Source organism: Bombus vancouverensis, chromosome 12 (genome assembly GCF_051014615.1).
Source record: "Bombus vancouverensis nearcticus chromosome 12, iyBomVanc1_principal, whole genome shotgun sequence".
Classification (NCBI taxonomy): Eukaryota; Metazoa; Arthropoda; class Insecta; order Hymenoptera; family Apidae; genus Bombus; species Bombus vancouverensis.
Window position 1 is genome coordinate 7549774 of NC_134922.1, and position 13832 is coordinate 7563605.

Here is a 13832-nt window from a genome sequence, read left to right on the forward strand (position 1 = left end):
CTTCTTTCTCGTTATAGGATTGGGATTTCTAATGTCGCTGGCTATGCGAATGATTATTAAATTGAATGAATAAACAGTTGATTAACTTTAATTAAACGTTTCTTCAAAGCTTTTAATTAATGTACAAGTTACACAAATTATATAAATTCTGAAATTCGACTATTCGTATTAGGATAACTTAATTAAATGACGTTGCGCGTTTTATAATGTTCTGATAGATCAATGATTTATACAATTCTAGCTAAAAATAACTGATACATGTGAAAATACAATATTTGTATACCTATCTGTCCTTGTCGCACACTAATGCGTTCCTTGTTTTTCATACGGAAACAGTCTGTCCTTGTTGCATAGTAATGCGTTCCTTGTCTACGACTACCCAAGTGCTGCCATCTATCGAATCTGGTTAAAAACACGAAAAAGTAACAGGAATATAGAACGTGCAAGGAGGTATCGCAAGAGATACTAGACAAGGACCGCACTACTGTGTGACAAGGATAAATACATATCTTGTGTTGGACGAAGAGGGCGGTAGTGTGCGATCAGGATAGAGACGTACCCTGCGATAGACACAGAGAGCAACACGGTATGACAAGGAAAGACAATATATGCATTCGACATATATTGGACAAAGAGGATGATATTGTGCGAGCAGGATAGAGATGTACCCTGTGTTAGACAGAGAGGGCGCCACTGTGTGACAAGGACAGATATATGCGCACTGTGCAGGTGTTAGAGAAAGAGGGCGACAGTGTACGACAAGGACAGCAATAGCGATTAGTTCCAGTTCGTTCTATCTTTTCCAAAAAAAAGCCTAATTGGAAGCATTAATTTCTGCTGTTTCGCCATTTTAATTACTTCTCCGTTTCACTGTTTTGTTTACTCCATTTAAGTGAATCCGCAATTGTCTTTTTATATAGCATTTGAACTTCAAAACGCGTATACAAAGTTCAAATTCTTAACAAACCTACTGACCGTACATATGTATATGAATTAAATTAGGCTTGCCTAATATGAATCTATAAATTAGATAATAATTTTTATAAATAAAATTTAGGCAATAATTCTGAGAAATTACGCTTATATTTTTTTTAGTATTGTTTTTAATTTTCGCTTTTCGGTTTACATCATATTTATATTTAATATTCCAAGCTCTTATCTTACTAATTACTTAACTCAAAACATTTTATCATTAGCTTACGTTCTGTTATAGTATGCTATCTTATCTATACATTTAACTTATCTATATCTGTATAATGGAATGTACTTACAATTACACTTCTATAATTAATCATTTTTAGAATGGTCGTACAATTAGGCATGCACAATGCACGATTTGCATAATATATCTTATAAACGTATAACCTTATATGCAGATATAAAGGAATCTTATATACATATCAATTTAAAATTAATCCTACAGACACGAAATACAGTGATTATAAAAGGTACTTGCGCATACCCTTAGTTCCCAATAGAACTATTGTTTTTAATCAGATTCTCAATTTCATGTTTATAGTATCAAATAGTATTAAATTGTTACAGTAATATGGAAGTATCACTGAATGATATGACGTGATATGAAAATTGATATACTTAGATCTAATTAATTAGCCTGTAAATGCTACAATAAATACAATCTTACAATAAATACTTTTTATAGCTAGCATATGTACACTTATGTATATCAGACATACACAACCCTAAATGCATTAAGAACAATCTCTATCGTCCTTTAAATCTTTTTAACTAATCCCTTGTCTTATAACATCATGAGAGATTATCGCCTGATATATTTTGCATCGTTTCAAACATTAGAAACGCCAATTAGAGTCGTCACATGTTTTGAAGTATAAACATACGCAAAGAAGAAGAAAAAAGAAAATAAATACAAATTTTGTCACTGACTGTGGCACGGGCTGTAGTGAATTAATCCTTCGATTTAATTGACATGTTTTACGTGACTTAATCGACGTATGAAGTATAATTAGCTCATCGTCATTTGCTTTGTATGTACAGTATATTATAAAGTGTTTTTCGATTTGTACACATTTGTGGGAAATGTTAAGTTTAAAAAATACACAAATCGTGCATAATACGCAAAGATATATAAAATATTTACAATACACTTTTTAAATTATACATGTAAAGATATGAATCTGTATAAATATCAATTATTGTCATTATGTTTATATATGATATGTAGCATATTAATATGACGAGTCATACTCGTTATTCGAAGCCAAATGGTTAGTTCATAAGAAAAAGATTTAGTCAAAGTTTTAACCAACTATCTTACATCTCTTACGACAATGATACTTTTCGAAATACAACGCGCATGCCAAACAATTCCACTTGGCAACCGCTTATCCACGAAACGTCGTCTTGCTGACAGCTTGGTGACATTTGCTAAAGAGGAGGTTGCTGTCAGGTTATCGAACTCTTTCTCATTTTTTTCTCATTTTTTTCATGGATAGCAGTTTTATCGCTGGAAAAGACGGGAGATTCGGGCTTTTGTTTTAGAAAGTAAGTAGCTTTTTTAAGCTTTGAATCGGAGCTCGTTGCTCCCGGGCGTGCCCGGATCTTTAAGGGATCAACTTTTCACTGGATCGCTGGAGGATGCATCCGATTCCTTGTTCCATTTCAACACTGCCTCTCAGACAGAGATAGGAATCTGCAATTTATTCATTTCTATAGAACATGCTGTTACGTTTATACCATTATAACAGACTGTACAGAGCAAAATCAGATTACATATTTACTTTGATGCCTTAACGTTATATCTCTTGTTGGGAACTTGTTGCCTTGGCAAGAATTCTATACATAGAAGGATATAAACATTGTCTTAGAAGACGGAAATTGTTATATAGGATTATATTCTTTTATATAGTTGCTTTTTTGGAAGAATTATTATACACAGTGTTATAGTGATCAATTCCCATGTCTGGTATGTGATACTTTGAAGGTTTTAGATATGAGAAGATTTAAGCAGTCCATGAAAAGACACTTTGACGAATAGAATGCGTTCCTTTATTCCTCGTGATAAACTTGTCTTTTTTAAATGTACACTTCCTTCGTCGATGCTCTCAGAGGAATTTTAGCAGAAATTTCGAAACTCATGAGTATCTGAAAAATTGACAAAAGTATTAATATATTAAATATATTATACAATATTTGCATTATTTAATTTGAGTTTTTAAATTGCGTGTAATGACTGAAGTATCCTTATCAATTATCGATTAATAATTCACGATCAAATCAATTATAATTCCTTACCAATTAAGTTTGCTCTCAAGTGTATCTCGAGAATCTTCAGCTTTAGCGTAGTTCGATAATAGAAGATTATTTTGCATTTCAACTTGCATTTTCGATACATCCGTGAAATTGTCATTGTCGATTCATTTATGTTCTATGTTATTCCTGCACCTGTTCAAGCGAAATAATCAATACAATGTTTCTTTCACCAATCCCATATTCTTTCATATTAATTAAATCAACGATAAAATTGCAACACCGAGTTCTCTTTCCTCTCAAATGAATAGAACAAAATTCGCAATAGAAATTTCTTAAGAAACAGACAAAAATAAAACGTAGATCGACGAAACAGTGAAAATAAAAAACAGGAAAATTGCACTAGGAAGAGGCGAATGATTTAATTCCACTAATTAAAAAAGCTCCTCGATAATCTTGTTCTTTGGTAGATTCTTCAGTGTTTCAATTCTTCTTGAGACATTTGAGAAGAGGAAAGTTTTATGCAAACGCGAGCCATCTCTGTTGGCGCTTGCCTTTGACCGTTGCGATCAGATGAAAAGCGGAGTTTTTTCTACAGCGACGCAGGTGAACGGCCGGCCAGGTGAAAAGCTGACAGTTTGAATAAAGCACGCTGAGCTGAATTACGGGAGACATGACCGATCCAACGTCGACATCTTCTAGACGGCGCCAGATCAGCCAGAAGACCCGAAGGAAATCAGCGTCCACCAGGAAGTCTCAGAAAGGCTTCTTCAGGTAAGAGCGCCCCTGTGAAATGATAAACACTTTACAGCTTTATATTTGGAGAATTTTTAAATCTTCATACAGGGTGTCTTGTACAGAAGATTTAATAATGCATCGAATATTGTATGTGAAAGTATAGGGGGTACAGTTCAACCCTTTCTTATATGCAATATTATACTTTTAACGTGTATTACTATATACTTTTGAATTAATTTATTAACAAATAAATGTATTGGTAACGTTTGTGCAATTTTATGCTTTATACACACATAATTGAAAAAATGGAACGTGATTAAAAATTTATTTTATCTACTGTATGACGTAGCGAGTACATTATTTTAGATATTTTGCTTATTATGTGCATTCTATGCGTGTTCGCGGTATAGTTATTATGCAGAGTGATCTTTTAAATTAGGATCATTGAAATCTGTACTTTTTAGATCACAGAACTATTTTACCAAGGGCCATGAACACTTGGGAGAAGCTAGAAATGTCCTGGAGGAGCAATCTCCATTCGTCTATCCTCCTTGTTCGCTCATGTTCTCTTATTTTCAATATTGGAAGGCGAAAAAACGTACCACAGATAAAGAACGAAGAATGGATGTCTTCAAAGCCAAAGACTCGCACGATCTTCTACGGAGACTTCGTGTAAGGAATTACAATTTTGATGTGTGATCTTAATACGTGCGGACTATACAGGGAATTACACTCTTACAATTATTGAATTCGGCAATTTGTTTAAAAAAATGTCCACTTGTATTGCGAATATTTGCTATTTTGCGATAAACGATATACCAATCAGAGACTCAATTATTACACCATACATTCCTATCAATGTACATTGCAGAATATATTAAAAGGTATTAATCGTTCGTACTCAATATTTGCGAGGGTATAAATATTTCTATTATTTGTTGTAGAATTCAATCTAAATGTTTACTATGGTTAGGAAGAAAAATACTCTAAATTATAGAAATTTATAAAATTAATAATAAGTTTAAAATTAGAAAATTTAAAATCGCAAGTAAATTTAATCAATTTATTATGAAGATTTTTAAGCCTGTGAACGTTTAATTACTGATTGAACTTTGATTATTCGATTTCAGAGAAATTTCCTTACTTGATACGAGTTGTACGATTATGTTGCAAGGTGGACGTGGACATCGAGGCTCTAGAGGCGAAGAAACACAAAGATTTGGAAGAGGCTATAGCCATGACCGACGTAGATCCTCAGTATTTCTCGGAATTGGGTGGAGGGCTGGTCAGGGAAAAATTTTCTGTGCGCAACTATGTGGAAGACACTCGTGAGATTTTAAAGGTTCGGTTGCTAGCTGGACAAGAAATGGATGATTGTATTCGTATAGACCAACAGTTCGTCGAGGAGCAGAAACGACTCGATGAGATCAAGGTCTGTCTTTGTAAATCTAAAACCATAAATTTGTTATTAATATATAACAAGAAAAAAAGATAATAGGTACCAAAATAATGTTTCTACGATAAATCTCATATTGATACGTACCAAATTTTTGTATTAGAATGTCCAGAATATTACAAATAGGATATGCATTGTTAATTTATTTTTTCCAGCAATTTAAAGAATGATGACTTATTTCCTGACAATAAAACAATTGTTTCCCTCTTTATTCTTACTTATTTCCTTAGCTAGAATATAAAGTCTCTAAACATAGCGCTAAATTATAGACAGATATATATTTTATATATTATAATCTCGTTTCCTCAATTCAATCAACATTGAAAGATTAAATAGGAAAAATGGCAAATTCCTCCCAACATCTCATTCTTCGTTTAAATTTCTAATAATTATTTTTTCATCCAAATCTCTAGTATCTATTCCTCATCAATACTATATGCTTCATCTATCCTACCAGCGACGATATCGTCGATACGTGAGCGGTTTCGAGGAGTTCCTTTCGAAGGATCACGAGGAGAGCATGAAGATTCTACAGTTGGCTGAAAACGAGATAAAGAAGACTAGGCAGATCACAGACACGAGGAACAAGCTTTCCGCAGAGTACGGTAAGGTCAGACTGGACGTGTATCATTGGGAGGAGAGCTGGAGGACAGTGAAGATGTGTCAAAGATTCCTCTATCAGGTGTCTCCGCTCGCTTGGCGGGCGGAACACGACTGGATTCATCGCACTGATTCTGGAGAGAGCATCCTTCACAGAGCTGATGATTTATTCGGTCGATACAGAATGGTCGACGAAGTTGCTTCGCTTGACGTTCTCATAGGTAATTCGTGTTGTTCTACATTTGCATGTTTTCTTTACCTTGGAGAAGATTCTATGTTAGAAGATATTTCGTTAATGTCTTGCATGGAGGTTTTATTAATTATTTCATACCTTTAAACTTACCTTTTCCTCTTCGAGACTTATTTTTCGTTCATCGTTGCGAAAGGAGTCTTGGAATAATCTTCAAGAACGTTTCTCAGCTTTGACTAGATCGCGGACGTTTGTACAATTGTAGACAATCCTAAACGACAATATGGAAAAATGCGACAGAATATGCAAAGATGTGTAAAATATCCCAATCGTTAATTGCAATTTTGTAGTGAGAAGGATTTAGTAGTAATATTTAACAAACAATATAATATTTAGCGGACAAATCGTTAGAATATTTGTATTCTTCGCATCGAAATGCTGAAAATTATTGCTTCGTATTTTTAGACTTGTTCGAGCAAGACGTTAACAAGGCAGGTCCGACAAATATATACTTCGAAGACCCATTTGAACTGATCTACGTGTTCAGAGCGATAGAAACGCAAAATCTGAACGCGTTGATTCACTTGGAGTCTCTGGCAAAGCCGATGTCTGAATTGATGGTGACGATTCAGTCCGCTGAAGAACAGATCCAGGCAGAAGTTACGGAAATAACCAACACAATCAACGAGCTACGAGTAAGAATTCGATTAATCAACTCGTTAAAGGTCAATCGATAGTTTATCATACTGTTGTAAACTTACAAACATTTCTTCTTCTTTAGAATCTTTAGAGTTCTCCTTCATATAGCCACATCGTACGAAAATATAACGCAAGTTAATTGAAAAGAATCGCGTCAATGAAACGTTGGCTTTTAATGGGTTGAGAATTATAAATACAAAATACAAAATACCAGAAATAAAGAAAATAAAATAATTACAAGTGAATCAATTTTAAGAATCATGGCACACATACTTACGATGATAAATTCAGGATACCATTCGCAAACTCGAAGCTAGAGCCGCGGAATTGGAAAGTTACGCGAACGAGCTTCTAGAAACGCTGTTCCGCGATTCCGTTTGTTCCGAGGAAGTGCTCCGTCTTCAAGTATTCGTCGAGGACACGTATGAAAGCTGCGTGGCGCCGAACGATGCGAACCTGGACAGTTTCTCCATGATGAAATGGATCGAGAAGACGCACGAGGAGTTGAATTTGAAGCTGGATACTCTACCACCGGAAGTGGTCCAAGCTTGCGAGAAGGAAGGCTTCAAGCAGGAGCTGAGGGCTATGAAGGAGACAGAGGAAGCTGCCAAAAAGGTCAGATAACTCAGAATTATAATTCTCCATTCCCCGCTCTCTGAATGCATCATGGCATAAACTGCGGATGTTTATGCATTTATGGAGATAATGCACAAAAGAACTCGTGGAAAGTTTCAAAAGACAAAGGCACGCTTAAGGGGAAATTTAATAGTGGAAAGACATATTTGCGAGAAACTCAAAGTTACAAAAATGCATTTATGGGAAATTTAAAAGGGCAAAGATGCGCTTATGTGATATTTAAGGGCGCAAGGATGCATTTATGAGAAACCTAAAGTTGCGAACACGCGTTCATGGAAAATTTAAAAGGGCAGAAATACACTCGTTGGAAGTCTGAACGTGCGAACATGTATCTGTGGCAAACTTAAAAGTGCGATTATTCGCTTATAGGAAATTTAAGCGTACAAAACGTATACAGGGTGGTTGGTAACTGGTGGTACAAGCGGAAAGGGGGCGATTCTACGCGAAAAAAGAAGTCGAAAATATACAATAAACATTTTTCGTTTGAGGCTTTGTTTTCGAGAAAATCCACTTTGAATTTTCGCTCGGTACGCGTGCGGTACGTTATAACGGATCTCACTGTAGATCGTTGTCTCGATGGAAAAATTAAAAAAAAAATTTTATTCTATATTTTCGACTTCTTTTTTCACGCTTGTACCACCAGTAACCAACCACCCTGTATATAAAATTGTACAAATTATTTAAAGTATAAAACTGGTGATTAGTACTAAATAGGTGAAACGAATCGTTGCTTAAATTTCGCTTCTTTAGTTTATTTTATTATCTTTATTTATTTATTTTAGTCCGTGCCTTTCGGCTGTGGACGACTTCCAGATTACATCTCTTACATTGTCTTTGCACTTCTTTAGTTATATCTCTAAAAATCTACGTAAATATCCGCGGCCCGCTTATGGTAGAGGTAATTGAAATATGCTTTGATGGTTTCGCGCGTTTAAAATGTCAAATGTGAATTTGTCTGTTATAGTTTGAGCTTATGCAGCGATTGCTGGCGTCTCTGCAACGCGCTATAGAGCCGCCTCCGATAAAAAGGCGGCCTGCAATGCGGCGATCGACACCAAAAACTCAAAGGTTGAAATCGATACCACCCCCGCCGAAGCCAACCGAGCAGGAGATGCAATATTTGATCTTTTTCACCAACTATTGCAAACAGGAGGACTTCACCGCCTATCGCGATCAATTTCCGGACGACTTTGACCTGACGTTCCAGGATAAATGTTCGGAATCGATCAAAAGTGCGGGATCCGAGAATGACAGGGAAGAAGATGATAACAGTCAACGAGATTCGAAGAGTCAAGAAGAATCGAAAGAGACTCTACAAGATTTTAATATCGCTGAGAATGTCGACTGATCGAACAACTTTACAAATTAACGTATTATAGAATATTAAGAAATATGCGAACGTTTCTTGTACTATCGCGTTTAAACTTACAGCTTGCTGCTAAAATACAGAACGATATGTATACAGAACGATACAGGAAACGCGTGACGCTGATTTTTATCACGTAAAAGTAACTTTATAGATTAAATATTATGAAAGCAATTCATCAGGGAGAAGATTAAATCTTGTTACTTGATATTTGATCGAGTTTTTATATTTTTTGTACAATCTCAGATTCCACTCTAGTGCGAGTAAAAGAAGAATTCTTCTTTACTTTTTGGTCAAGATTGTAGCGAAGTTCACAGGAACCATCTCTGTTCGCTTTTACATATTGAAGTTTCAAACTTGCTTCCGCTCGGTCGATCATTTTTGCCATTTCAATTCGTAGAACTGTTCCAAAGTAAAAACATAATCGTTTGTCATTATCAAAGCCGTGATACTTTAAAACTCTGTAATGAAATCGCGGAGTAAAACGTGGCAAACGATCATGGAATAAATTTCGTACTAACCGAACATGATAGCTGCAAAGAAATTATTATACGCGATAGCGCGTCTGTATCCGCGCAATATGCAAATAGGGTAACCATTACGCGGCTACGTATAACGCTTGAAAGGAAGGATAGTTGTTTCTTAATCCTGGTTCACCAGGTTAAAACAGCAATGGAAAGAAGCTACAGCATAGCGAATAACTGAAACAAATTATTGTTTTAGCCAGAGAGTTCACCGCCACTCTCCAATTATTCATAGTGTTCCATGATTTCGATATTACCTTCGCGGACGAGCTGGTGAATAATTCACGAGGCTTTCCGAATCGAAAATCTTCGTCGTCCGATTAAGTAATTGAATTAATCGGGCAACGCAGCAGATGAACAGATGGCTTCCGCGTGTTCCTTCCTTCTTCCTTCCTTTCGCTTCCTCTTTCCTTTAATCGAAACACTTGCACGATTTACGCGGCGCGAAACACCGATCAAACGTTACGCGAAGATTAATTCTGTCTGTGCAATAATCTCTTCTCTATCTTGTTTTTTCTTTTTTATCTTTAACGCAGGAGTTGGCGCGTGCGTTCGCCGCTTTACGGCCGAAAGCCACGCGCTCGAGTCATGGCGTTTTCAATTTTTATGGGAACAGCTGCGCGCTTCCATAGTACACGAACGATCCGTTGGCTCGAAGATGAAAATTTTACGCGATTCTCACGAGAACCCTACGAGAGGATAAACTTGCCAGGGATTTTTCGTACTTGAGCTTCTCCCGCGTGCATTAACATTGCAAATCATTCTTCTTACGTGCCGCTGTTTTGGAGGTTGTGCGAGCGACATGAGCGAGATTTTAATTGCTTCTTTGCGTACCTAAATTAATCATTTGTACATTCTATTGATAGAATTTGATGTCTTTGTTGATAAGATTGAGAAGATTGAAGATCACAGATGAAAAATGATAGGTGGTATTTTTTGTCCTCTTAGAAGAGCAATTTAAAGATTCGACATGTTAATCAATTATAGGTACAAGGTATATCTTTTCGTTTAATTCTGCGATTAAATGCGCGTCTCTGTCGCTCTTTTGATCATTGAAAAAATATTAATTACGCAGATTTATATTAATCGAGCGCGGTAAATTAAATTAATATTTTTCGTCTTATACAAAGCAGCAGTGTGGATTTGTCAGCTGTTTTTGAATGATTTTTATCTTCCAATTTATCAGATTACTCCCAACTTCGATTGTTCCATCTTAAAACATTCCTTTTCGGTGATTAAGTGACGTAAAAGTAAATCAAGAAAAATCGGTATTGTCATATTCGTTTCGTGTAATCTTCAATTAGAATGTATTTTTATTTTCATACGTTTGCAATTAACGAAGGGCATGTATTAAGTAAATTGAAAGTGTGGGAAATCTTTTACTTCCGGATCTCGTTTACGAGAAGAGCGAGTTTGAAAACTTGCTGGGTAACTCGATATGTGCAAATTCAATTTCCTCGAAAACGAAGATACGTTTTTGAACTTGGTTTCCTGGAAGGCAATGTTCTGAACGAACAAATTTAGTTTTCAATTTTTAACTTATATTTGTACGTAGAATCAGCTCTTTTCTTTGCTTGCACGATTGCTAGAACAGCCTGCGTGTTAAAATAATTCTTATCTAAATATTTGGAATATTAAAGAAAAATATTAGAAAAGTTTCGAAGAAAATTGTCAGAAATCGAATGAAACATATGTAATGCCCAAGTTCCACGGCCGCTTATATTCCTCATATAAATATCACAATTTCAAAGATCATAATCCGAAAGTAGTTTTTGAAACTACTTTGAACGATCAAGAAAATCCATGCTCGAACCTTTATTTTTATATTTCCTAATTTCACTGCGATATGATTGCCAAGTTCTATAGCCACCCAATCCTCGTATAACTATAATTTCAGATTATATTTCGGAGGCTTTGAAACCGCTGCAAACAATTAAGAAAAGCCAGGTTCGGACCATCGCGACTTCAATAATCCCCTCGAAACTCGATCCTCCATTCGTTTCATAAAATTCAAAGCACAGTGAAATCGTTGCTCGCTCTAATTGCACCAAACAGTCGTTCAGTTCATTGAATCACCGCGAAGCAGGGAAGATGGAATAAAATTAAAAGAGAGTCGGAGTAACGGTGTAATTGAAGAGGAGCTGAACTCAGGGAAGGAGAAGCGATTCTGAAATTCTTATGCAATGAAAAAGTAGCGGGTTTCGGATTACTTTCGCGGAGTGGTTGCTTGAAGAATGTTCTCGTAGGTTTCTCCTTTGCATCCCCGTTTCCCAAAGGACTCCGGGCTAAGAACAAGAGGATCCGGATGGGAAAGGGATAGAAAAAGCGCACACGTGTTTAGCCGGCAACGAAAGAAATCGGCGGAAATGGAAAAAGTGGGAGGGGGTCTGCACGTAAAGGAAGTAATTTCTCCAATGGCATGATAAAAGATAGAAAGGAAAACCAAGCAACAAAGATAAAAGATCGTACTGTGTTTCGTCTTCGTTGGGCATCGATGAAAATAGATGAAAACGCGTGGTGGTTTGCGTGGAGTAAGCAAGTTGATGTTTGTTATCAATTTGCGAATTAATATTTACCTGTCCTGTTGATTCATCCAGTGCATGTGGCCTACTTTCGCGCAGATGCGAAGGAATTTTGCATTTGACGATTGTATAAGAATTATTTCTATCGTAGAGCGTTTTAATTATCGTGTGATAAATGGGTGCACGCAAAGAAATTACGTACCACATTTTAGATACCTAATTTTCCAGGTACGATCATTCCCTTGCCTGTTACATTATAATTATCCAGGCATCCTGTATATTTCTTTTACAATTTCCTCTCCTAAGGAGAACAATTTCGACAAATAAATTATATTTAATTCTGACAAGAACAAAGAAGATCCTTCTTCGGTAAGATCGTTCCTCTCTTTGTTCTTATGACTTGTATCTTTTAGGCTACACGAGGTCTCTCACATACATAATTTCTATACCATACGTATACAGCCATATGCAATAAGATACGAGATGATGTTTTATAGCAGGCTATTATGGTGTTCGGTGGGGAAGATTCGCAACGACACGCAATCGATACATACATAAGGGTCCGACGAAGTCGCTGTTGGAACGTCTCGGGTAAATGAGAATTTTGGCCCTGACATGTTGTCTGCAGACTGTCATCTCGACGCGAAAGAGCTACAAAGGGAACTGGGAAGGTGAGGGCGACTGTAGCAAGTCGAGTGCCACGTGTCTGCCATCGATTCCACTTGTAGGGTAAAGGTGGCGAGGGTTGGTGGCTAGTTAGGTATCGTTGCAAATGATCCTCGCCATCTCTCTTTCAATTCCTACCAAGTGGTGACACTTGTGCGTGCTCGCGGTAACAACAGTTCGTCGTGCTCGAAAGGGAGAAATTTGCATAGAGCGTCCTCTCTAAAAATAACGAAGACAAAAATCGTACTAGAGATAGCCTATTCAGCATAATATAGCGGAATAACACCGTATACTCTCGGAAGACGGATTAATCAACCGCATTTTCTGTCATTTTCTCACGTGACTCTCCTACGTGACTAATATTCAATTCTTAAAAAGTAAATTTCGATTTGTTCGACCTCTTTAATTCTATTTTGCCATTTCGCGATTCATTACACAGGCGAACCTCATCCGTACAATTCTTATTACGCAATTCGTTTCGTAAATAAAAAAGTGGCAGACCTAGTTAGATAGACCTATTAAATATTCCAAAAATTAGACCTTAAGCGCACGGAATTTCCAGAGACTAAGAGAAGTCTGGACAATTACACAGAGAAAATCTCACAGGAAAGTGGAAGAAGATTAAGACTAACTCGAAAGAAAACGGATTATTTTTTTCTATCATGGTAAATGCATCAGCTGTGTACGAGGTTTTGGAAGAATGGCCGGCGTTTCAGTGGAAATCGCCGAGGGAAAGGCCGGATTTTGCGTACTTCGAGGAGGCCTTTCGAGATTATCCCCATAGCAACGAGAATTGCTCGATAGCAGACTGGCTAGGGGGCTCTTCAACCAAGTCAGCCCCTCTCTCCTCTTCCTCTTCCTCCTCGTTCCTGTTTATCGTCCGTCTGTTTTCAACCCTTGCACGCCACCCCGTAACTTCTGCCGCTTTTTTAACACAGCCGATGCGGCTGTGCAAACTGAGAAGACAGAGAGAAACATACGGCACATAGAGTATTTTGCCCTGTACCGTTGGTTCCTCTTGGTCCTCCTGCGCTATATTATTCACCATTCAGCTGTCCGTGAACTCTCCTCAGAGCAGAGAGGGCCTTTTGTCTCGCGCGCCACTCATCCTCGCGTTCGAACGCGCGCGATCCGCTTTGGATTACACCGGCGAGTCTTTGCAGCTTCTTTTCTTTCCACTCGTCTTCGTCTTCTTCCTCGTTTG

At 37.0% G+C, this 13832-nt stretch overlaps 1 protein-coding gene and 1 long non-coding RNA gene across 2 annotated transcripts; one reads left to right on the forward strand and one right to left on the reverse strand.

Moving 5' to 3' along the window:
* Nucleotides 1-1105: 1105 nt before the first annotated feature.
* On the reverse strand, nt 1106-6735 carry LOC117155328 (uncharacterized). Its single transcript, XR_004463904.2, has 7 exons — nt 6369-6735; nt 5513-6284; nt 4427-5417; nt 3786-4017; nt 3277-3426; nt 2763-3126; nt 1106-2674 (listed from the first exon to the last, which is right to left on the reverse strand). It is a non-coding gene; the product is annotated as an uncharacterized LOC117155328 (long non-coding RNA).
* On the forward strand, nt 3901-9216 carry LOC117155327 (cilia- and flagella-associated protein 100). The gene is made up of 7 exons (XM_033331182.2): nt 3901-4005; nt 4434-4641; nt 5144-5401; nt 5883-6246; nt 6681-6910; nt 7206-7529; nt 8515-9216. The coding sequence occupies exons 1-7, from the start codon at nt 3905-3907 to the stop codon at nt 8896-8898; spliced, it is 1869 nt and encodes a 622-aa protein (XP_033187073.2). The 5' UTR covers nt 3901-3904; the 3' UTR covers nt 8899-9216.
* Nucleotides 9217-13832: the final 4616 nt, after the last annotated feature.

Bases quoted from the DNA above. Each gene is read 5' to 3' on its own strand.
- LOC117155327 (XM_033331182.2), top strand. From the start codon at position 3,905: ATGACCGATCCAACGTCGACATCTTCTAGACGGCGCCAGATCAGCCAG. The intron at 4,642-5,143 runs GTAAGGAATTAC...TTATGTTGCAAG, and splicing joins ATCTTCTACGGAGACTTCGT to GTGGACGTGGACATCGAGGC. The intron at 6,911-7,205 runs GTAAGAATTCGA...TGATAAATTCAG, and splicing joins ACACAATCAACGAGCTACGA to GATACCATTCGCAAACTCGA.